Source organism: Solea solea, chromosome 11 (genome assembly GCF_958295425.1).
Source record: "Solea solea chromosome 11, fSolSol10.1, whole genome shotgun sequence".
In the NCBI taxonomy this organism is placed as follows: Eukaryota; Metazoa; Chordata; class Actinopteri; order Pleuronectiformes; family Soleidae; genus Solea; species Solea solea.
Window position 1 is genome coordinate 3,899,523 of NC_081144.1, and position 26,456 is coordinate 3,925,978.

The 26,456-nt window shown below is 43.4% G+C and overlaps 1 protein-coding gene across 1 annotated transcript in view; it reads left to right on the forward strand.

Annotated features, from left to right (window-relative positions):
- The first annotated feature begins 794 nt into the window (after positions 1-794).
- The window catches only part of bmp7b (bone morphogenetic protein 7b), a 30,708-nt gene continuing 5,046 nt past the window's right edge, over positions 795-26,456 (forward strand). The window contains exons 1-4 of the mRNA XM_058644008.1: positions 795-1,538; positions 21,197-21,389; positions 22,966-23,114; positions 25,454-25,657. Coding sequence (XP_058499991.1) covers positions 1,139-1,538; positions 21,197-21,389; positions 22,966-23,114; positions 25,454-25,657 — 946 coding nt within the window. The 5' untranslated portion in view covers positions 795-1,138. The remainder of the gene's footprint in view (positions 1,539-21,196; positions 21,390-22,965; positions 23,115-25,453; positions 25,658-26,456) is intronic.

The following is a 26,456-nucleotide window of genomic DNA, read 5'->3' on the forward strand; positions in this document are numbered from 1 at the left end:
AACATCTGCACCCCCTCCCTTGCAGCAGCCTGCGCTTTGTCTGCACCGCTGCCTTTGTCACAAACTTCTTGCTCCAGCAGTGCGGATAAAAAGCTTGGATGTCTTCAAAAATGCAGCATGAAATGGCAGTGGTGAGGCTGTAATGCTGCTTTCAGCACTCACCACCACATGACCCCATGCGTTCAGACAGTGCACCTGCAGCAGAACACTGGGTATAGTTTATAGACATATTTTTTTTAGTGTAGTTGTATGTGGTTATGACACATTATCAACACTGACCACATCAACTGTGCTGCAATTTATGGTTGCTGAATATGTTCACTGCATTATTAAGACATCAAATCATGAGACAAATTATCATCATTTGTGTAGATTTAATATGAGAGACTTTTCCTTCTGTTCCCGGATGGATGCCATGTTGTCAGTGAGAGTGTCCTGGTCCCAGGCTGGTTCACGGTCATGAAATCAGAGCCGATAATGCACCAATAATACCTCACACAACCTCACTTAACTAAAACTAAATCTAAAATTCTGTATGAGCACTAACAGGACACTAACAGTGAGAAGTCTTATTGACACTGCACATCTGTCATCACTGAAAACCAGGCAGGACAATCATCCAGGGAGTATGACTTGTGGGAAAGGAATGACAAAAAGTGCTTTTTCATAAACCAAAGTATCATGATACAAATCTCGTCCTAATCCGTTTTGTATTTGCACATGTTGCCTCAAGCCTCTCTACAACTGATAAGAGAAGGCCAGGTTAGCCATCTCTCTCTCTCTTTCGCTCTCACTCACTCCTGCTCCTCCCCGCACACACAGCGCCTCCTCAGAACTTGTCCGTGTCTCTCCCGGTCTCCTCTCAGCCTCCACGCTGCAGTTACAGGCTGCACTACAACTGGCTGGATGAAGACAAGAGTTCCGCGTCAGCGCAGTCTGCCCAGAAAACCAATCAATAAAAAGGAATCAAGGGTGAAGTTGATGGTACATGTGGGAGATTTTCCCTCAATATGAGGGTCCGTGACTGATTTCTCTGGATATTTAAAACGGTTTCCCGGTTGCTTTAAAGTTCTATATCATTTTCCACCCGGAGAGTTTCGGCGAGCAGACGTGGTGGGCGCAATTACGCACGAGAACCATGGCACGGATTTTGGATAGACGTGCTCCAGTTTTGCTCTTGGTTTGGAGCTACTGCGTCCTGGCGGATTCCGCCTTTACGAACTTCAGTTTGGACAACGAGTTCCATTCAAGTTTCATCCACCGCCGGCTGAAGAGCCAGGAGCGCAGAGAGATGCAGCGGGAGATCCTGTCGATCCTGGGGCTGCCACACCGGCCGCGACCGCACCTCCACGGGAAGCACAACGCGGCGCCGATGTTCATGTTGGACCTGTACAACGCCATGTCCACAGACGGAGGCGATGACAGATACTCTTACCCCTACAGGCCCGTCTTCACCACTCAGGGCCCCCCTATAGCCAGCCTGCAAGACAACAACTTCTTGAACGATGCAGACATGGTCATGAGCTTTGTCAATTTAGGTATGGCTCCTCTTTCTTTTACTCTGTGTGATCAAAAGCTATTGGGAAAAAACAATATTCAGCCAAAGCATCGTTAAAGGTGACAGGAATTAAAGCCACTGAAGTCAGTCCAGTCATCTAACCTGCTCCAACAGAACTTTGGTCATAAAAATGAGCAGTGTGTGTGTTATTTATGATCTCAAACACACATGAAGTTTCAAAATAACAGTTTTAAGACTTGTTTTGATTCTAAATCTGTTCCTGTGGTGACTGAAAAGTAGCCAATGTACTTTAATGTAGTGTCTGGGCTTCATTATCACTATCAGGAAGGATTATCCACTTGTTGCAGCTGGTTTTTTCAAAAGCCCAGCAGGGGTATTTCACTCAAAGCAAAGGTTAAGTGTCTGAGATGACATTAAATCTCGGGACTAGCAGTACTTTTTATTTTTATGATGTCACTCCTACATGTGCACACAGGAGAAGAGCACAATGACTGTGTTTATGTGAAATTGTTTACAACTGTTATGCAGCTAATATCCAGGAGTGTCACATTCCAGTGGTCCCTCTCTGTTTAACAGCTGTGTAGCCAGCTAATGTTCAGGTACTGGAGCCAGCAGCTAATATGTCAACCATGTGTTATCTAAAGAATGAGTAAGTCAACATCGTAATGGGTTCAAAGTGCACTGGGTGCTCCCTTCACTCTAATCTGGAGACATAGTTTTAGACACCCAACAAAATAATGCCACTCTGAGCTGGATTGGAGTCACTTCATTTGATTTGTGGTGTTGTAAACAGGCTCGTCCGGTACAATAGAATCCTCATTTCTTCTCCTTTAGTTGATAGTTGTTTGGTGGAAGACGGCGCTTATCTAATCAGCGTCGTTATCAAAAGTGAACAGTTTTATTGCCGTCAGCAACAGTCGGTGGTTGTTAAGTGCAAATTATCACACCATAAGCAGAAGGTGTTGGGTTTATGGACACACACACAACGTCATAAGCAAATAATGCTCAGTCAGTCAGTTCAGGCTCAGCAAATTGTGTTCACTCTCATGCACTCCAGATGAGGATACGTGTGTCTTATTGTAGATTAAACAGTATAACAGCTCATCTTATAATATATGATATTTTGAATATACAGCTGTCATACGATTTATTTATTTGATCGCGATTTAATCGCATTTATGTCATAGTTAACTCACGATTAATCGCACATTTTTATCTATTTATCTATTCCCGCTTGGAGACGGAGAAGTGCACAGTGTGGTGTTGTAGTTTTTCTAACGTTGCTAGTTGTTGCAGCAGCATGTGAAAATAACACCAAAAAGAGCGTTAATCTCGCGATAAAAAAATGTACGCCGTTAAAATGGATTTGCGCCAACACCGTTAATAACGCGTTTAACTGACAGCACTAGTTGAATATGTTTGATCTGTGTGGAAAATTAAGTTTGTAAACCACTCACTCATTCACTCACTCACTCTCCTACGCCAAAGTCTGCTCACAAATTAGCTCACTGTGACACAGATTGTGTCACTTAACTAAATCTTAACAAAGGATTTTAAATACTGATGTCACATTTGAACTTTCTGATCGAGGCAGCAGTGGATTGACAACTGTGTGCCATGATGTGACATAAGGGAGAAGTTAACGAACTTCTTTTTCTCTCCCTTCCGGCAGCTATCAGTGCGAGTGTGAGTGTGTCTAGCCCCCAGACCGGTCTTTACCGGTCCCAGAAAGAGTGGCACAGGTGGCAGCATGCTCAGCAAGCGTACTGTTGATAATGTATCAGTCACTTAATACAGCCACACTTCAAAGAACCAGAACTTTCCCTTTAATACTCCAGTTGTGCATAAAACAAGCGATACAGTAGTATGAACTTTGTTGCAGACACGGTCATAAAAATGTTTGCAAACCCAACAGAGTTTTAGTGAAGTTTTGCACAGACACAGTGGGAGTTTAAATTAAATCCTGGAAAGATCATTGTCGGAACGTCTTGGCAAGAGAGAGGGAGGTGACACTGGCTCCTCCGCTGCACTGTGTAATTACTGTGGGAGCTGCTGCATTGTGACTATTTTAGACAGGCTGCTGTGACACAGATGGATTTGACCACAGAGACTCACAAAGTCAAGGGCCTCGCAAAGTCAAGGGCCAAGTCAGAATTAAGGGAGATTTTGAGAGAGAGAAAGAGAGAGGGAGAGCGATGGGAGGGATAGTTGGCACTGAGTTTATTACTTTTGTAAGGATGACTCCCAAAGTGAAAAGGAAAGCTAAATAAAAACAAGTCAGAATTATTTATTTTGTAATTAGAGGGCCATTGCACATCGGTGTGAGACTGCATTTTTGTCATGTTTTTTTCATTGTCAGGTTTCTCTCATATACTACACCTAATACAATCTCAACATACATTATCTCAAAGCTCTGTACATAGACGACATTATAGAGAGCAGAGAAACCCAACAATTCATACAATTAGCAAGCACTAAGCATCAGTGGAGAGAGAAAAAAACTCCCTTTTTAACAGAAGAAGAAAATCTCTGACAGAACCAGACTCAAAGATGTGCGGCCATCTGCCTCGACCGGTTGGGGTGAAAGGAAAAATGGGAGACAAAGGAGAGGAGGGGGGGAGTGAATGGACAAGAGCGAGGTGAGGTAGAGAGGTAGAGATAGAAGAGAGAGACCAGGAGCAGAAATATAACAATTGTATCAAGCTATAAGGTTTAGACAAGACAGTTCTGAATCAGTGATTACATCTTTATAGAACTTGGTATAGATTGGTGTATGACTGATAAGGCAAATAAGAGTCCATGAGAATTTTGAAAAGTGAATTCTACTGCTCAAAAAACCCAATCGTTCATCAGATTGATGGACGCTGCTGCTGTATATACACAAACGCTCCCTCAGTCAGGTCTGATAGCGTTTGCTTGACATAGTAAATGACTAAAAGTTACACACTGCTACTTTAAAACAGCACAACACATTATAAACTGCCAGTTTGAGAAGACAAGTCAATCAAACAGATTGGTTATTTCCTCTCCAAATTCTTTCCTCTCCACATTGGCTCGTTGTGGGTTTGTTTTCGTATTTAGTTTTTTTTTTCTGAGACTAAAATGAGTGTGGTTTAAAAAAAAAAAGAAAAAAAAAAAAAAAAAAAAAAATCTTCCATGGCACTAAGATGCCAAGGTACATCATTCAGACTTTGGTCCAAGGCTTTCTGTTTCCTGAGAGGCCTGCTTTCCAGCAGAAGTTTACAATTTTTACTCACATAGTATTATTTTCACTGAGAGCGCAATGCTTTGATATGAGAAGGAAAATGTTGATTTCTTTGCCCCGTTCCACTCAGGTGAGCTTGTATACGTTGTCGTAATTTTTTTAATGACTACTGCAGACTCCACTCGCTCCACTCATGCAGCCGGAGTGGGTGTGGGCATTTGGGACAGACCCCAAGCCAGGGACGCCCCGCTCGCACTGAGTCATGTCAGTTGAAAAGTCCAACTGTGTAAATGGCCAACAACATCGCACAGACACTGGGTGCAACACACTCGCTCTGTGACTCTCACATAAATCCAGAAATATAATGATCTGTCTGTCTTTCTATCAGTCCACCATCTCTCTGTCCCTCTGTCTGTCCATCCATCCATCCATCCATGCAGTGATGTTATTTTATCATGTCCCAATGGTCTGTGGCAGCATTAGCCCTTCAGCCACTGTGAATTAAAGAACTTCCTCCTTAACGAAACCACAGCTTCCAGGGCTCCGGCCCACTGCTTTGGTCCGTGCGTAGCTGCAGTTCAGCGTAGTTCACGTTAAACTCTCGCTCACACAGGCTTCGTCACAGACTCTGCCAACCGGGCACATACACAAACATTCATCATGCCCAGAGGAGCCGAAAATGCCCATTCACTCATCCCAGACCACAGGAAATGTCTGCTATTCACATCCTGAATGACTGAAACAGTAGCAACATCATCATCATCATCACCATCACCTCTGTTTATGTTTGGGTGAGGGGGTGTGGGGGTGGTTTTATGGACTTTTACTGTAAAATGTTATCATCATGAGGTACGTTAGTCACCGTTACCCTCTTCCCCCTCCTCCTCCTGTTCCCATGAAACTGTGCTTTGATTTACTGAAGCTTTGGTGAATGTGAGGAGAAGAAACAACGGTCCATTCCAACTACATGTATTTTAGTCTTCATATTTTGTTGTTCTTAGAAAGATGTTATTGAAGTTTTATTCTTTTTTTGTTCTATGTAATTCTTAGTTAACATCAACAGTACACTTCTTTACCTTGTGCGCAGCCCTGACCTCTTTGATTCCCCCTGAAGATGGTGAAAAGATCATCAGCCATTTCTTTAAGAAGTTGTAGTTTTTTTTACAGTTTAAACTGGAATAAATATTGAATTGATGGCAGATACACATTTGGTGCTCAAATTGTACATGTGAGTTGGGCCAAACGTCAGTGTAGAGATGTTCTTTGTGATTTGTTGACAGAACAACAACAAAAAAAAGTATATACAATATCATCAGTTGTACGCGGTCACAGAATAAGGAGTTTGGTCTTGTGCTGTGTTCAAATTGTAGCCTTTGTTTTAGAGTCCTGGTATAGTACATGCTGACTCACTGGAGTACTGCCATAAAAGCAAACATCTTACAGTTCTGGTCTGTAGTTTAGTCCTCAAACCCTTTTGTATCTAAATTGTTTTCTTTTTCACGTCCTCACTGGCACATTACCAACAGACCTTGCACTGTGCATTGCATGCATGGTTTATGTTGATCTATTTATTATGTTTTTATGTCTCGTATTGCACTGCAGCATGGTTCTCTTGTCTAAGGCAAGTTTCCCCCACGGGAGGCAAATAAAGAACCTTTGACTTTGGGCTAGTGTGCTGTGAATCAGTTGCTTTTAAACCTTAGAATGACCTTAATTTCCTTAGAATGAGCCTTTATTTTATATCTACATGAGGAGCAGAACGTCTTTCACACAGTTTGTCACAGTCTGTTTCATCTCCATAACAAACAAACCCCTCACTGTCTCTGGTGTTTGCATTTTTACATGATCTGATTATGATGAAGATTCTCCTAGGTGTTTAGCTGGGACACAATATTATTGCACTGAATGCGACTGAATCCAACCCACCGACCCCTTACTTGTTCAGTGTTTAAAGTCCTATGTGTAACTTTAAGGATGGTTTACTGGCAGAAGTTAAATTATTACCCATAATTATGTCTGAACAATTGTATAATCACTTTAAAAGCGGTTTATATCTACTTTTACGGAAGCCTCCATCCTGTGCCACCGTGTTATTTAATACACAAACAAGAGAGATTTATGCAAAACAAGGAAAAATGGCTCAGCTGACATGAAGCGAATACATGAACCAAAAGGAGCAGAAAGTGGGCAACAACAATACGTGACTATTACGACCTATAGGTGCGTTTTTAAAATAGGTGCCCCCCCAGTGGTAGTATAAATAACTTCAATCTGGTACCCTGGGTGTGTCGTCATCAAGTAGCTTTGATGAGGTTGTTCTCGGCTGTTCTCTGTCCGCAAAATAAACCCACAGTTGCGTTTCAGTCGAAGGACAGGAAATGAGAGGAGTCCATAATGTTATTTTTCACTAAAATAGTGTAAAAAGAAAAAAAAAACAAACAAAGTTTCTTTCTCTTGTTGTTACAGTATGAAACATTTAGTTAGTCACGCTCTCACAAAGTCTAAACCATTGTGTTGCACAGGGTGAGTAGTTATAGTGTTGTGTGTCAACCGATATTTAATAAGATGACGCTGTGATCGTTGGAGGGAGAAGTATCAGTGAGTCAGTGGGTAATTATCGTATGCGTTACCTTGGTGACCTGACGGGGCGCCACCTGGCACTGTCTACTCCCGTAAGAGCTGCCGTCTGTCTTTCTCTCTCTCTCTCTTCCTCGTTCTCTGCTTTAGAGCGAGTGAGTGTTAATGGGAAGGTAATGGAGAGCAGAGAGGGCAAGCGTCTAATGGGAAAATGAGTTTGGGTTTATTACAGACAGCGTTGTGTCAATATGATTCTAGTTAAGTGGAGCTAGTGGAGCTTGACGACGCTGTTCAACAGCCCAGTGTCCTTGTCCCAGTGTACAAGCAGAGAACTGATTTATTGACTGAACCATGTCTGTCCCCACTATGTTAGGTGGTGATAGAGCCACATCCCAAGTCTTCCTACCAACTATGAGCTTCTAAATATTAAATTGTTGTCAGAGAATAAAATCGTTCTCGCAGTCAATCAGACAAATGTACTGGCCTGGATTTTGTCACGCTTTTGTTTGTACTGACTTTTTATGGGTTTCAAGCCCTGGAGGTGGGAACTGTGGTGCATGTGCTGAGCACCAAAGCCAACCTGAATCACACTTCCAGACACATTATTGGTGTCTTAGTATCAGTGGTGAGGGAAGCTCAGCTTCCTCTAAAATGTGGTCAAATACTTACTGTGTTGAATTTACATTTCAATACTGAACGTGGGTTAGAGCGTGGTTAGAACGTGTCACTAGTTTGTTCAGAATCAGCTGTTTATCACGGTTGATGGATTGTCTTACATGGTTTTCGTATTCCCGTAGCAGCAAATCCACTTGAAGCTCAGCTTCAACTGTTCTCTGTGGGATGGCACAGCATTTGTTTGGTGATTGGACAAATGCGGCAAAAAAAGTCACTTCCTGGGAAGCTCACCTTCTCTGGGAGTCACTGGAGCAGCGGAAACCAGTTTTAGATTGACAGTGTTGCAGATATAGCTCATTATTAACTATTATAGCGTTTCAGTTTTACATAATTATCACGATTCCTTGTTCTAATTGTTTGTTTGCAGAATTTATGAATAAATAATTAGGCCTGAAATGAGCTTTCCCTGTTTCAAAGACCAGCAACTGCCACTGCTTAGTATGATGTTTGCTTTAATAGCATATTTTAATCCAGTTTTAGTCACAGACAAACAAAATAATTAGTCATTGTAAACAGAACGACTGGCTTACTCCCACTCACACACTCACACACACACACATACAGCTGCACGCTCAGAAGGAATCACGTCACACCGCAGTCACATCAGAGGCACACAGCTCTGATTGTTTCGCCGATAGTGGTCCACATGTTAAAGTTCAAGTGAAAAACTTTAATATCTTACTTACAAAAGTACTCCAATCCTCTTGTCTTCTTTTCATTTTCTCCCCACCCTCCTCTCTATTGCTCCTCGCATTCCTCTCCTCAGTGGGCTGCCCGTAGTGCTGAGGTTAATACAGATGTTTCCCTCTGTCTGCAGGCCAAAGCAGCTGTGCAGTGAAACTTTATCTTTTCAGAGTCCAACAAGTAACCCCTCATCGCAACCTCCACCATCGTGTCTGGACTGAGCTGTCTCCAGTCCGTCCCACACACAGGACCATGTGATACCAAATTTTGAACCAACAGTATTGATTATCAGCACCAGGCCTCCACGTTTTAATTAGTTAGTTATCATATGGTCCCAGTAGTGTTATGGTGGGGGGTTTAGTCTCCAACCTCCTGCTCTGGTCCTCACCTCCAGAGGTTTAAACCTCCTGTGCTCCCAGACATAAAACATTTCAACACTTTCTCATGTTCTTCTGTGTGTTTTTCTACTCCGCCTCCCTCTCACACATGCACATGTACACATATACACATTTCTCTGAACCCAAAACACTGCTCGCCCTGTCGCAATCACTCACTTCTCTCGCAGACATGCACGCGCACAAGCCCGTTTTGCCCTCTCCTGAGTTGTTGATTGGACGGATTTGTCTTTGTCACCGTGTCTCACACCAGGAGCTGTTGTCCAAAATGTGGAGAACTAGAGAGACTAAAAAAAAAATGAAAACACGAGCCTGTGTTGGAGGCCGGTTTTCCCTCTGCACATGCAGCTCGTCCTGAGCACTATTAGTATGCCTCTTTTTTCATCAAGATTTATGCTTTTGCTTCTGTGCACACTCCCAGTGGACTGAAAGCCCATAGATGTATATGTACATGTGCACGGAGAAACGCACACACTTTTCTTGTTGGGCCAAAAGGAATGCTTCTGGAGCTAATTAGTGTTATTGAGTGCATGTTTATTGCCTTCTGCTGGACGGGGAGTGAGCAGAAACAGAGGAATGTAAGACTTGGTACAGATAGCCCTGCCTTCCTGTCAGGTAATTTCTCTTAATGCTCTCTGCGATTTGATGTATTACGTGGAGGCCCAGTGTGTAAATAAATACTGCAAATGGAGACAAAGAATCTCTCCTTTTCATAAGCTTCAGGCAACTTTACAACGTCCACAGCTGGTGTGATCCAAGAAAGTAATGTTTTGTTTTGTTTAGTTTGTTTTTTTTTCTTCTCTTTTGCTTTGATTCACCTGTTGAACCCATGAGTCCAGAATGACATCTGGATGCTCATAGCAGAGCCTCTGTGCTCTTGGCCAGGCCGAGGCACTTGCTGGGAGAGATGATGAAACGCGCCGCGGGTGGGACTTGACAATGTGGCGAGTGGTCAAAAGGCCCAGATGTACTAAGCAGCAGGCGTTCTCGCTCTGCTCCCCTGATGGACAGAGCTTCTTCAGTGCCAGGAATGCTGGACTCCTTTTAACTCTTCTAATTATTTCAATAAAGTTTTCTTCTGTCAGAAGAGAACTCCAGTTTTTGGTTAACAATGATGATTTGCCGCTCAAAGAAGTGAAGATTTAAAGGCGATACATGCAATCAAAATGTTGGAGGACGTGGAGAAATAGGGAATAAGGAGCCACACCTATGCCCCACATTACACTGTGTTCAGACATAAAACCATACACATACAGCATCTGTTTCAATTTTATAAACTTTGAACCTATATGGTTGATTTTCACGTGTCAGCAATAAGTGGGAGGATTATCACATGATGAGAGGAGACATAAGCAACGATGACAAACTGTAAAAACATACACATTAAACATCTGCCAACAACGTGTATGAAAGAGGGAGTGAGAGAGTGTAAGTTAACCTTGACTGACTGAAGCTTTTTGTTTTGCTTCCCTGTCCTTTCTGGCCTCGTTTTACTTCTCCTCTGGTCAAGACATTTTTAGAGGGGTAGTGAGGCTTTTTAGGTTTGGTATCGTTCAGCATTTCCGACCTATAGCTGCAGTACACTGCGTTTAGCCGTGTTTCCACCGAGTGGAACGATTTGGTTTGGAACAGTCCCCAAAACTGCACCAACTGTTCCATTTTTTGGGACCCTTCCCTTGGGGTACCAGAGTAATGGTACGTTATGTACGGGTGGAGCCAGACCCACGACAGAAAAGCACCACTCCCTTGCGACCGGTGTTTCTACAAAGTTTGACGTCTTGTTGAGACAAACAGCCACAAACTGAGCAGAAAAAAAACGAGCTGCTCCGTTGTTGTCTATTGTGTTGTGTTTGATGTCGTTCGTTGTTGGCGCACCGGTACAATGTCATGCTACACTTAAACGTACTGTTCTGTACTGTTGAAACGCAAGCCTGACTTTATCGTACTGTACCAAACCGACCTGTAACCATGATGGAAACGCACCATTTGAGTAACTCTGCTGGAAGCCCTGTTTAAATGTTACGGGTGGCAGTGTTTAGAACACCAAACAAACAGAAATGACGATTTAAATTCTGAATAAAATGACTGTACTATTGCTCATCAGTGAAACTAGTATTTGATGTTTAACAATACTTACATATAGCACCTTTTAAATGTGAAAGAACAGGACCTGATAAAAAAAAAAATGCTGCGAAAAAACGGAACGCATGACGCTTCCAAACACTTAGCCACTTCCTTTTCATCTGGGCTACTTTGGCTCGGCCTTATCAGTGACTGGCAGCGAATATAAGACTCCCCTGCACTTCCATGTACCAAAGGTACCAAGCAGTGTTGCTGAGAGAGCAGATGTGGGTCAGAGCACAGCCTGTGATCCTGGGACCAGCAGCTCCACTGCACTGCAGCAAAAACAAATAAAAGTTGTCTTTGCTCTGTACGGGGGGCACGGACAGGACAGAGGGGAGAGGAGGGACGAGATGAGAGGACAAGAGAGTGCAGAGGTAGATCAGTATGTTGTGCATTTTCTTTTCATCCATTTCTTTCATTATTGCTTTCCCTTGTGGAAACATAGTGTGATTTAGAGCCTTCGTGTTAGACTAGTTATGTGTGTGTGTGTGTGTTTGTGCGTTGTAAAACACTTTTTTAGAGCCACCTACCCTGCCCAGTCACCAGCTGCACTGTGTGTGTGTGTGTGTGTTATAGTTGCTCCTTGCAGAAGACTGCGTTAGAGCGGAAGCTCGTAATACTGACCAGATTCCTCACCAGGCTGCGGCAGCCAAATCAAAGCTTGTAAAAGCCAAAGCAACAAGTGTACGCAAGCATTTTTATGATAAGTGATGAAATATTGAGTGAGAATGAGCACCGTGGAATATGAATTGCATGTGGCAGGTTTCTGCAGTATTCATTTAGGCAAGTGTGCAGCTGCGTTTCCCTTGTGTTTCCTCCGTGGATATTTTGTTTATTTTAAAAAGGAATGAGCTGTAATCAAACAAAATAAACAACAATCTGATCAAATCTGCGCCAGTGTGCTCGTCACATGTGGGGTGAGGGAGTAAATTATACATATATATACACATATATATGTGTATATTCAAAAAATCCATGTAGACGCTGGAAAATCTGCGTGTCTTTGTACTGATGTGTGTATTGTATGTGCATTTTTCCTGTGGTCTATAATAAGAGGTGGCTTGGCTGGTCGTGGAGGGTGTGGCCCCTGTGGCCACCAAATTAAAGAACATAAAAAAAACAAGGGGATGAGGGGAAGAGTGAGTGGGGGAAACTGAATGGCTGTGGTTTCACGTCTCTGAGTTGCAGCTAAGGGAAAGTGCAGATGGTCACAGTGACATTAGTGCAAGGAAAGAGAAAGATTCCTCACTGCTTGGCACAGATCTCTCCACACTCCTTCATCCTCTGCTCTCCTCAACACGTTGCATCACACCACAAAACAATGACCGCTGGGAGATTTAGGATGTGGGTTTTCTTTGTTGTTACTGTTGCCTTTTACTAATGTACAATCTTTCCTTGGCAATCTTCGGAGGAAACAAGATGATGTCTCAGTTCCAATTTCCGAGATGACTCAATTCGCCCTGTAGGACCTTCAGCTTTAGTGTGGGATCTTCAGATTAAGGGTGGACTTGTGTTTTCATTGGCAATGCTAAAAATGAAGAAGAACACAGCTTCACTATTTCTCTGATTTACACTTTCCTTGGAGCCACATGGGGCCTGAGGCTCTTGGATATTGAAATAGGATAATGATATCTTATTAACAAACCTAAAGGGATAGTTTAGGCTCTCTGAAGTGTGGTTTTATGAGGTATTGGCACGCCTTAACATATTTAAGTCGCAGTATGCTTGATGCTTCTCCCCCTCACCTTTACACAGCCTTTTCTGGCTGTAAACAGAAGTTTGTAAACCACTCCCTACCTGCAGCAAAGTCCATAGGGAAAAGCAGCAATTTTACATCATGGCACACAGGGGTTGTTAATCCACTGTTGACTCCATGAGTAAGTACAAGTGTTCTATCTTTGCTGACTTCATTGCTTGAAATACTTTGGTCAGATTTACCTAAGTGACACATTTACCAAACAGACCAGCAGCTCATGTGTCTCTGCAGGATAAAAACACTGGTTTTCTCAAAGGGCTTTGGTGCAGGAAAGCAAGAAAGGGCTGTCTTATGATGATATAAACACATTCTTAAAATATCATTGACTTAATCTGGCATATATTTTTTTAAGGCAAGCTTCAAGTGGCTAGAGTTGTGTTTTCCTTATGTTTTCCCTAGTTTAATTGAGCTAAGGCCATAGTCCGACTAACACAGGCAACAGACAACTTGCTGAGTCAGACTATACATGCGTGGTAGAAAATCAGTTTATTGGCCATGTACGCCTGACTCCGCATCCGTAGGTGGCGCTGTATCTCTCTATGAGCTAGTGCGTAGTGAATCAGTTTCCTGTTGACCTTTACGTCACAGAAAAAACGGTGAGATGGATCCTGCTGTGCTTTTGTATGTTAATCGTGATACAAAGACGCCGCCACAGTTCATACGTCGTCTCCGAGGAAATTTTGGAGTCTAACTCGAGTCCGACTAAGCGTGTACATGCATGAGTAGTCGGACTATAAATCGCATTATCGAGGTATGTTAGTCCGATTAAGACTAGCTTGATTTACGTCGGATTAACGCGTCTACATGACATTAAGAAAACTGAATTATTGTCTTAGTCCGACTAAAATCGGACTTTGTGTGGGAGTGTCTACCAGTCCCATGCATGTTCTGGGCACGAGCAGTGTATAAGACCCTGACTTTGTGTCAGTTCCTCACAGAGCCACACTTCAGAAAACGCATGTCCCTTGCTGCACTGAAATCAACCTGTATAAACATTAAATAGTTTGGAAGAGTCCACTGTTTCTCTGTGCAGTAACACTGAGGACAACGTTAAAAAGAAAACATTGCAAAAAGGGGGCAAAAAAAACTGTTCTGAACCAGCGACAATTTTCCACTTCATTACTCAGTTGTACTGGGTTGTATACAGACCTCCTTAAGATATACTGTACATTTCAAACCTTTTGGGAAATGGGCTTATTTACCTTTTTGCAATTAGGTGATAAATTGATTTTATGCTCTGCGGTAAATATGAAGCAGCAGTAACTTATTGGAGTCGAAACAGTTGGCCTGGCAACAGCTCCCTGCCAAAAAAACAGTCCAGCATCTAACCCCCATGTGAATTCTTGGTTTTTACACTTAGTTAGTCTGTTTTCAGTCTTTATGCTCCTAAGCGACCCAGCTGCAGTTTCATCTTCAACACATCTCTCATCCACCTCTCTGCCAGGATATGTGTGTGTTGTGTAAATTGATGTAAAAGTACCTAAAATAATAATCTTATATGATAATCAACACAGCTGTTGCTTTCTCGCCTGCCTCATCTGCAAATGGCAGCGGCAGAGCATCATGGAGAGGCTTTACAGTCGGATACATTCCTGTGAGATCCCAGCTGTTGCATAGCCCATGTAGAAATCTCTGGTCCGTGATGCCCAGCGAAGCATGAGGTGGAACCCAGCACTACAGTTTATGGCTGCAGAGGGCAGCGATGATGGCTGCAGTGAGAGGGACAGAGAGAGGTCACCGATGCTGCTGTGGGTTTATCATCACAGACCGCTTGATGACCTCCAGGTTAGAGAACTCCGTAAAGTTGAAGAACTCTTCTTCGTGCTATTATCGCCTCTGCCTGCAGCACACACACACACACACACACAGGCTCAAAGGCGTGGGGGTGCACGTGCGGACTCACTGCGGCGAGTTAATGATCGTTAACTGTAAGTTATTGCATGAAATGCCACTGACCCTCTCCCGAGGAGCCGGCGCTGTCGGGCCCTACAGCAAGATAAATATATCACACAGGCATGATGTCATCAGGAGTCACCAGTGGGCAGGATGTTTCCTAACGTCATAATCGTCCTACTGTGGGTACTCACCCAGGACCCAAGAGATTAAAACCTTGCTTACTCTTTATAGAATAAACATCTTGAGCGATCTACCCCTTCCGTGCTTTTCGTTTTCCTTTCCCTTCTCTCCGTTTAGCTTCTGGAAACTTTTTCCTACTCATTTCCACACCTGTACTTTTTGAGTAGGAGCTAACGTTGGATCCTTATCGTGTAATCAATCAACTTAATATTACTTTTTTTTTTTTTAGTATTACATTACTTTTAATGGACTTCCACAATCCATTATGAAATAATGCAAAAACAATGCAATTAGAAGATCACAAAGGCTTCAATTTAAAATGTATCCTTTGCAGTATGTCTGACCCAACGTTTATATTATAATGTATAATGAAAGAGCCTCAAATGTTCTTATGTAAAACATACACGTTGGAAGTAATCCATATATTAAAGTTACATCCTCACATTAGAATATAGAGACGTTAATATTTAGATGGTATATTATGTGGTAATGCTCAAACATGTTTTAAAGCTGTAAGAGAAGCATGTCTTAAAAGTTTATATGACAAATCAAATCATAATCACATAATCTGGCAGAAAAATTGCAGTCAGATTATGTCCCCAAAATCTTTGAGTTCTATTTACCACTTTACTCTTTGGGTATCAGGTGTGTTGTTAGAGTTAATGGCCTCTACAGGGAGGCAGATAGTGGTTCCCACAGTTCACTCAAAGGAACTGAAGGTGGGGCGAAGCTTAAGCCATCACTTTAGGGAAGCAAGAGCAGTGCCAGGGGTGAAACACCCCCTCCACCCCCCCACATTCATCACCCCCACAGAGAAGCGGAAGCGTGCGAGGCAGGACTAAGAAGTGTGAGGGTGCGGAACAGACACTTGGGCTAATTCGAGCCGTCAGATCTGTCTGCTGCTGCTCCGGAGCCCGAGGTGTCAGAGAAGTGTCTTAAGGTCCACAGGCCCGGGATGAGAGAGGGGAGGGGGGGAGGGTAGAGGATCGGAGAGGAGAGGGAAAAGAGAAGAAAAAAGGGAAAAGAGGGACATACAACTCAGGGCTACATTCACATTAATCTGTTTCCATTCAAAGGTGCATATATTCTGCTTCCACATTTATCCCAACATTTTAAGGCCAATAAACAGAGCAGTGAGAAAGTGACATTGGCTCAGTTTTCAAATGAAAGCTCAGGGGCTTTGTTTGAGTCTGGATGGACAGAAATGGAGACCTTTGAAAACAAAGGCGGAGGTACCAGCATTCACTTCCTGATTGGCTCTTATCAGTCGTTAAAATTCGTAGTAGCACTTTCTGAATCTAAGCAAACAAGTGCAGGAGAGAGAATAAACCTACTGTGTGTTAGTATGGACACACACACACACTGATACGGAGCTGGACATTAGCTGGAAAATACTGTTTTCAAATGAAAATGGAGTAGTATGGATGGAAGTTTAAGAAAAGTGAAAAAATGATAAGGTTGGAAATATTCTGTATTTTTGTAGGCTCGGCCAAAACCTCAGTATAAGCCAGTGTAAAAGGACACAGTTGACGGTTGTGAGGCTGCTGGAAAACAACTGCTTTCAATGGAAAGTAGCCTGCACAGGGACAAATGCAGAATGAGCTTGTTGGACAGTACTGGTGACTCCGATCTGTGGAAAAGCAGTTTTCGCTTTGTCCAAACGTTCCCACATTAGTTGCTGAAAGGGATCTGAAAAGTTGTCAAAGAGGATTCGGCACATCAATGTACCAAGAAAGTATAACTTTCTTCAGAGTTTTGCTTCAATACTCCAAAAATGCTGTGGAGTAAATGTTGGTCAAACAAACTCTTAAAGACCTTTTTTTGTTTTTGTTTCTGCATGTCAGCAGTGCAGTGAACCTCTAATCAATCTATTTTTGGAGTAAGATTTAAGCGGGCACGACTGTCCACAGAGGCAAACACATTAAGGGAACCATTTACCCTGGGCCGCGAGGAAACATAAATCTTGAGAGATGCTAACGCAGCGCTAACCCTCTGGTTACCAGGTGCGAGGATTTTGAAGAATGAAGAAGTCACCCCCCCCCCCCCCCCCCACACACACACACACACGATATCTGTGATGTGTGCTGCTGTGCACGTGTGTGGCCTGTGCAAGTCAAATGATGTGGGGTAACTGTGCATCATCAGCAGTTTGTGTAAAAAGTAAAACAGGCTGAATGATAAAAGCAGCTCACTGTCTGTGTGTGTGTAAATGTGTGTGTGTGTTTGTTTCTGTGCATGTGTGTGTGCTGTTGCATCTCTAATTATGGATTACAGAAACCCATAATGATTGTGTGTGACGCACAAGACTGTACACTTCACAGGCAATACTTTGTGATAGCTGTGTGTGTCTGTTGTGTGTGTGTGTGTGTGTGTGTGTGTTTGGACGCTGGCTACTTTAAATGAAGGGCTCATCTGGTATGAAAGGGTGTGTTTTGCCATGTTTGTGGTGAGCGTATTTGTGCGACACAGGTGGGGCGACGACTACTCACTTCCTCCTGGAGGAAATCATAAATGCTCCCTCTTGGCTTTAACTGTTCATCTAATGACTGCCACCTTCCTGTAACGACCTACGAGAGACAGAAAGTGAAAGAAACAGAGAGAGAGAGAAAGAGAGAGAGAGAGAGAGAGAGAGGGAGAGGGAGGGAGGCTGCTGTTTAAACGAAATTCAGAGTGGAAACGGAAAAGTGGAGTGATAGAAACAGTAAGCATACAGCTGCTCATGGCAAAGATAAAGAGCTTTTTTACAGTAAAGGGTGCGGGAGGCGGCTCTGGAGGCGAGAGGACAGGTGTGGCTTCCTCCCTGGAGAGGCAGCACACCTGCACAGTGCTGCAGGAGGAGGAAGAACTCCCTAGATATATGGCTGGAGACTAATCACAGCCTGGAGTGCAGAGGTAAGAAGGAATCCGGAGAACATTAAGTCATTGTTTCCTGGAAGGATAACAGATTTGAATCCTAGCACACTTCCTTACAGTAAGCTGTGTGCTATTATGCTTCTGTTTTGCAGTACATCATGATAGTATTCAGTGACTGCCTTTGAAAGCAAGAGCGGTCTGTCCAAACACCCTCAAGGTCAGGATCAATCAAGGGATTCCAGGATAAAACATGTGGTCCTTTTTTTCCTTTAAACCATGTGTCACCATTTAGGCTATTATGAATCTTTTTAACGGAGGAATCAGAGAGAGAGAGGGAGAGAGAAAAAAAAACAATTAACAGAATTAAGGGCAGTAGTTGTGAGGATGGGTCACAAGCAGAAACAGTGGTGACGTGGTTAGCACTCACAGCATTAATGTTCTGCAGTCTGTCACTGTCAAAGTTTGCACTGTCCAAAGACGTCCAGATTAGCATAATTTTAAGCCTAATGGCAGCTGGGATTGGCTGCAGCTTCCTTTGCAACAGAAGAAGAATAAGAAACTTTTTGCATTCTGTGTCTGCAGAGATTCATCACGCATTTCCGCTTTCATGTACAAAGCTTTCTTTGAGTGATGAGGTACCAGAGGACTTTCTCACATAACCTCAAGCAAGTGTCCTAATGGAAAAGTGTCTTCTTATGGCACGTGGTACCTGGTACTTTTTTTAGTACCTGCTCTGGCGAGATTCCAAGCGAGTCCTGGACACGACATCCGACGCAAGAATCGAACCAAACAATGCTGAACTGTAGATCAGTTAAAAATCCTTAAAACATGCGTTCATGCATATCATCATACAACATTTAGCAAATACATTTCTAAAATCTCAGAGCAGTCCGGTGTATTTAGCGACAGCACTGCTGAAAGCCGCCGATCGTGAGCTGAATCACAACCTGTTCAGTGACTGTGTCTGCACGGTCATGCAGGAAGTACTGAACTAATTCTAATGATTCAGTTACACTGAATACAACTCATCACTAGTTTGTGTTGCATAAACAACGTCACCGCAGGTTTAGTTTCGGGAGGAAAACGACATGCCTGATACCAAACTGAGTAGAGTAGAGCCCAATAGAGGCAAGTATAGTGCTAGAACTGTATGGAAAAGCACCATGAGTTGTCTCTATTTGGACGAATTGAAGAGAATTCCCTGTGTATGTCCACATAAGGTCTGCAGTAACTGCCATAGACATGAGTGGATGACAACAGTTACAGCACAGACATTGAAAGTATGATTCCGGCCTCATGGATTGTTAAGATAGTCGTGTAGTAGCTGCAGGTGTAGTCTTCAGGCTTCAAGTACCACTTGTTTTAAAGAGTCTGCAAAGTGTTGCTTATGTACATGACCACAGTTCCAAATTATTAGTATATATATTGTATATTTAAAGTTTCAACATGAGTTTGGCTCATCTGTATGTTCTTGTGCTCTTTGAAACATAGGTTGTACATGTGTGGATTTCCTTGCATGACCTCAAGAAGGCGTCCGTGCTTATACTGTCTTCTCCTTTGGACTGTTTTCTGGAAAGAGTTATGCTGTATGGAACATATGCAGTCAGCGTGTTAAGTTGGCAAACTGTAGGGCTGCTTACATGTGTCTTTATATACATGGCCGGAAGATGTCATTCATGTCAGGAGAACATCTGTGGCTGCTGAAAGAAGTAGAATTCTGGCCTAATGTGTTGTTAGGAAACACTTTGAGGTATAGTTGCTGTATGTTGTTGTTGGATTTGAGAGTCGGGACTTCATGAAAGACCTTGTGGGTGTTTGAGAAGTGGAGGTGGCAGGAAGAAGTGAAGCGGGTCTGATTTAAGTCTGCAGTGAAACCACTGACCTCCATTGTGTTCAGGAAGAGTTGAACAGCTTCCCAAAGCAGTCCAGTGTGCGTCCGATGCAGATAGAGGACAATCGGAGCCTAAAGCTCGGCCATCTAATGGCCAACAGAGTGCAGAGCTGTGCCTCATTGGCGAGTAATTAGATCCTTTCTTTTACTCCTGCTCTGTCCAATCATTTCACAGTGCTGCCTTTGTGTTATGTCCTGCAGCAGCAACTGGGTTTAATAGAGACATCAACAAAAGAGGATGTAGCCAAGAAGAAAGTGAGGGGGGGGGGGAACTATGCAAAGGAAGAGGGTAAACAGGGGATGAGAAAGTGTGCATGGAAAAAAACAACACGGCATTCTTGCGGTGAGCGAGGTACAACATTTGCATCATCCCCGACAGCTGTGCGCTGTCATCAGAAATTTGCTGGAATTGTAATGCACTTGTGCGTGTGTGCACGTATTTGTCCGCTGATGTGTGAGCGCGATGATGACGGGACTCGCTTTCCTGCCAAACTCGGGGCTCAGAGCCACGGAGGCAGTCAACTCTGATAAAGAATTGTTGAGTAGCGATGGACGGCGGACACAAGACTTGCCCAGCTTTGACTCGGGGCTGAAGAATTGATCGTTTGAAACAACACAATTAACAAATCAGTTTCTGAACGAGCATTGACTGTGGCTGTAGTTTCTCATTGTTTCCGGGTGATGTCTTTTGATTGGCTGCTTTGTCAGTCAATAGAAAATTGATAACATTGATAGATGATATAATGTTTCATGACCTTTGCAATGTTATTACGTTTGTATGTGCAGTGATATGTGTACGTGTGGGGGGTCTGTCTGACAGTTGATGAAGATAGAGGCGGAAAGGAGACCTCGGAGATGATGAGAGACAAGGCAGTGACCCCTGGGATGTCCTGCTGGGACATGAGAGGAGCAGGGTCAGGTGGGGCACGTCTTTGGGGTACAGTGGGGGGTTGAAAAGCTGGTGCGTGCGTGGATGAGGAGAGGGAGGAGGGGTGGGGGGTTACACCAAACACGATGAAGCCCCAACTCATGAGAACCAGATGACGTTCTGGGGCTACGAGAGGAAGACAAGGAGAAGAAAGGGTCTCGTAAAGCTGTCAGAGCTCACCTGCATCTCTCTATCAGGGTTTAGTGTGCACCAGATGCATCGCCCCTAGTGCTCATGAAAGTTTCCGTCATGAGCCAGCATGTGTAACGCTTGATATGCTTAATCTGATAATCTGACCGATGATGTCAGGATCCTTGCTGACGAGAATAGAAAACAAAAAAAAGAAGATACACTTTGTCTCATTTTCAAACATGTGTTGTTCTCCTGGGAGACAGAGTGTCATATAAGTCACAGCGTTCCTGCAAACCTTTCATGTCTGCCGGTTGGATTGACACAAAGTTTTCTACCCACTGACATTAATGTATATCTGTTTCATTTTGTATTTTTCCACAGTGGAGCACGACAAGGAGTTCCTCCCGGTGCGTCGGCATCACAAAGAGTTCAGATTCGACCTTTCGCGGATCCCGGAGGGAGAAGCGGTCACCGCTGCGGAGTTTCGTATATATAAAGACTTCATTCACGAAAGTTACGACAACGAGACGTTCCGCGTCAGCGTCTACCAGGTGCTGGAGGAACACTCTGATAGGTGAGTCTCTGACAGTAGCAATAACGTTTTATCCTTTTGGAAAAGATTAGTCAGTCGACCGAGTAGTTAATCGTTAGTTAGTAGCTAGTAGTTATGAGATTGGTACAGACATTATAGTAAGAAATACCGACATTCACAACATCACAACCCTGGAAGCAAAGTAAGCTCTACTATTAATTTACTTTATAAGTACCCTACACTTGTGCTTTCTCTACCCTGCCATGTCAAAAATAATATTTAAGCAAAAGCTACACTACATAGATAGAAATATTCGGACGCCTGACCATTACACCATGGTTTACATACGTATAAAGATACGTTAATATGGAGTTGGTCCCCCTTTTGCAGCTAGAACAGCTTCCACTCTGGACTTTCCTCAAGAATTTGAAGTGTTTCTATGGGAATTTGTGTCCATTCATTCTGTGGAGCATTAATGAGATCAGACACTGATGTTGGACGAGAAGGCCTGGCTCACAGTCTCTGTTCCAGTTCATCCCAAAGGTTCTCAGTTAGGGTTGAGGTCAGAGATTTGTGCGGGCCAGTCAAGTACTTCCAAACCCATCAAACCATGTCTTTATAGCCCCTGCTTTGTGCACTGGGACACAGTCATGTTGGAATAGAAAAGGGCCTTCCTCAAACTGTTGTCCAAAATGTCTTGGTATGCTGAACCCTCAACATTGTCCTTCACTGGACATAAGAGGCCTGGACCAAAGGCTGATTGAAACACCTGAATTAGCAGGTGTGGTCAAATTTTTGTCCACATAGTGTACGTCTAGATATCTAATCAATTAAAAATCTACGCAGTTATCAATATCTTCGTCTCCATGCTGCTAATCCGGGCCATCCTGAAGATATAACTCTGAAATGGCCCACACTCTCTCGGACCCCTCGTGAAGGTTTCTGTTGTCCAGAGGGAACAACACAGTCATTTATTCCTTTGCCAGCGATGGGCCTGTGTACGTGAAGGAACCAGAGCTTGGTGACACACAATCTGCCCGGCCACAAAACAGGTCGGGATTCACCAAAGAACAAGAAATATTTTTGGCCTCCGATGGCGAGTGAGCAGAAAAACCCAGAGTTCACCGTTGAACAATAGTGGTGACTTCGATATGCACTGATTCACTCACTACTTTTCACACACTTTTTTTTCCCCCTTTTTCACAGCTGTGTTTTTGTCTCTCACTTTCTCTCTTGCTCTTTGGCTTTCTGGCTCTCCCTCAAAATTCCAGCCAGTGATGGACTGTGTATAGTGTATGAAAGGACTGGTCGTTTATAAAGCCATTATTGTCAATTAAGAAAATGAAGTGTTCCCTTGGGCCTCACCATCTGGAGCCCTCTCTCTCTCCCCCCCACACACCTCCCTCCCATCGCGCTCTCCCTTTGATTCACTCCGTCTCACTCTGCCGATTCCCTCGCTCTCTTCCCGCCCACTTCGCTTCGCGCTCCGGTCACTTAGCTTTACACTCCATCACATGGTTTCAACCTGTCTTTTGTAATTGAGCGTATGATCCTCACTGACTAATGACTTTAAATGTGTACCTTCTTTTTGTTTCGTCTTTTTTTTTGTCCTCTCCAGAGAGTCAGATCTGTTCCTCCTGGACTCGCGGGTGATCTGGGCAGCAGAGGAGGGCTGGTTGGTGTTTGATGTGACAGCCACCAGCAACCACTGGGTCCTGAACCCTGGCAGGAACCTGGGGCTACAGCTGGCCCTGGAGACCACAAATGGTGAGTGTCATTCAGATCAGTCTACTCCTCGGCGTGTAAAAACTTACAGATGGCCATTTTAATGGTAGACAGACATACAGACATACAGTAGATTTTGAAAATAGACCAAAAAAAAAGAAGAAAAACAGGTTGGAGGTTTGCTCACCTAGTAGAGAAAGTGCAGGCTGTGGTCTTGCAGGGGGTGCTGTGCCAGTCTCAGCTGACATAGGGCGAAAGGTGGGGTCACATATAGAGACAAACAACCACGATGTCCAATATGACCCTAAATGGGAACATAATTTACAAAATTGACATCATGTTCTATTGAAGAAGATCTGAATTTAGCGATCGAGACCATTAACTCCTCAGGAAAATGTTTTTAAATCAATTATAAATCAATAGTTTCGTTTTAATCATACATTTCCATTCAAATGAAGTCCTTTTTGCAACCTGCGAAGTCGCCGCTGGTGCATCACTGCTTTTCCCAGCCGACTTCCGTCAACTGGAAGACGACGTCCATTTTTATGTATGCGAGTATGTACATATGGTGTCCTACAGTGGTCCAACAGTGTCTCTCACCCGTTTGTGCGTCCTCTGTTCTGCCCTTACGAGGAGAAAAAAGAACAGAAATAGTAGTGTAGTGATAGTAGAGAAGTAGTGATTCACTGAAAAGAGGCACAAGACACATGTTTGTGCCTTGGGCACATTAGTGGTACGCCAGATTCCCCTGGTGATAAAATCATATAAAATACTGTTTGTGCTTGGAAAAAAAAAAATAATAATTAGAATCACTTTATCTCTCGCTCCATCTTAATCTAATTTCACTATACCAGTGTCTGGAGTATATTATGTGAGGAAAAATCATTTTTTTTGTTTATTTAATGCACTATTGTTTCCAGGTGGTATAATTTTATTTATTCACTGTCATAAAGACGCATCAGTTGTGAGATAAAGACACAGGTATTTCAATATTCAATGTTCAATGTTGTGAACAATAAACATTAATGTTGTGCCTTCAACTCACATGCACCTTCCTGCTTGGGGGTAAAAGTTGAAAATGAAAGAGCCAGCAGCCTGGCTGCTGTCCAGCAACAGGAAAGAACCGTAAAAATCCCAATTTGAACAAATGACCTTGAGTTAAACATCTGCCAGTATTAATACACAGGCTGGCCGCGTTGCTTAGTAACTTCGTCGAAAGAAAACAAAGTGCCTGTCAAGTTTGAAGCCACTCAATCCCCAGAGCTCTCTCCACTGAGTGCCAATCTAATGTTTTTTTTATCACTCTCCTCCTTCACCTGCTTTCATTTCCTCATCCACATTTTTTCATTTAAAATTTGGCTATTCTGCCATCTGTCATTTCCACCACTGGGCTTAATTACCAAGAGAAAGTTTGTTTTGGTTACACAACAAGTTAAGTTGATCAATAAATCATGCGCCCCGGTGGCCAAAACAAATTTAATGAAAGCAAGACTTACGGGGTATCAATATTAATGTGGATAATATCGTTTTTCTCTAAGAATTACAACATGTGCAAATGTAGCCTCCATTCAGCCAAGCTTTTAGCAGCTTCACCAAACTTAAAAACTCCCAGGTACTCCCCACTTTCATGCAAGAAAATGTGTGTGTTATGATACAACGTGCATTAGCATCCACTGTGTGACTTTCCCCTGAAAAACACCAGAGAATCACATGAGAAGATAAGTCCAACCCCTGCTCCTGTAATCATCCATCATTCTGTCAAACCCTCAGCATCATCAGCAGCCATGCAGAAAACACGTCGACTCATTGCAACGATAACATCTCAGCGGGAGTTTGTCATCGTCACAAGGTGCAGATGTTAGTCACCGGAAAACTTTATCAACAAACAAGAGCGTGTTTGAGAGTTTATCTTGTCACAGGATGACAGGATGTTACATGTTGCTTTCACATTGTGGGAGGAGTGAACTCGCGCTCACGTGTGTGTGTGTACGAAAGGGTGAGCGTGTACAGACAGGCAGCAGCGACCAGAAGCCTTGTTTTACCACCAAAACGGTCATCAGAGAGACATTCTTCTGTGAGAGTAAGAGAGAGAAAAAGACAGCGCACAAACACACCCACACATGTCTCTCAAACGGGAGAGACTTTGATGTTCAGTGTGCGTTTGCTTTTGGCATTTCTGAGGCGGAGAAAGGGATGAGAAAAAGGGAAAGGAATTCACAGAGGGAAATCTAATTTGTAAAACTGAATGTGGCTTTAAAGGCATGGCATTTTAAGAGAAGAAGGACCACACACATGCAAAGTGAATGTCTCCACATTCGTCAATACATCTTAAATATCTTTCATTCATTATCTTGCATTGTTCTCTGTGTCGCCCCCTACAGGAGAGAGTATAAACCCCCGTGTGGCGGGGCTGATCGGTCGCAGTGGGCCCCAGAATAAACAGCCTTTCATGGTGGCCTTCTTCAAAGCGACCGAGGTGCACCTGCGAAGCATCCGCTCGACGTCCACCGGGAACAAACAGCGTAACCCCAACCGCTCCAAAGGGGCAAAGAGCCAAGAGGCACTCAGAGTGGCCAGTGTCGCAGGTAAACACTCAAAGTGTGTGCATATATAATGCAGCCATGGATTCACTACGGCTTTTATTGGCTTTGTGACGGATTCATGGAAATGGGTCACAGACGACAGACACTAGTTGGTTCATGTGCAAAAAAAATATGAATAAAAATCCCCAATTAAAGCTGAAATCCAGTGATTGTCATGAAGAGAAGCAACGTTACATTGTTACTTGCTTCAGGCTCTATCTGGCAGTACTATCAGCACAGGGGCGGGCGGAGACAAGGATAAGCATGTATCCCGTCACACTGCTGAAGCGTCGGGTTTTTGAAGAGTAGAATTCACTTCTTTGTGTTTTCAGTCAAGCTTTACTAGCGTAATGTTGTTGCCTCTGTCTGTCTTGACATAAAACAAATCACTTCCTGTGTGCAGCTCGGGAAGTTGAACTGACTAAGGGCGCTTTCACTCCAGCATAGTCCAGAGGACTCAGTACACCTTCATTTAGTTTGGTTTGCTTTCACACTGCTGTGGAAGCGGACCAAACCACCTGGACGACATCACAGAGAGACACAGTTTCAGGCGGACCAGAGTTCAAGCATAAGCTCTCACACCTGCCCAAACGAAGCGGACTATCCGAGGAAACCAACTCTGGTTCGTTTAAAGTGGACCAAACTGATCTGGTGCGGAAGCGCCGATTATGAATTGTGTCTCACTAAGTTTTAAAGCTAAAAAAAAAAAAGGAATGGAAGGTATGGGGAAGCCAAAGATGGTGTTGGCGCGTACCCCATCCCTTCAAACTGTAATGTTACTGAAGTGTAATCCACACAAGAA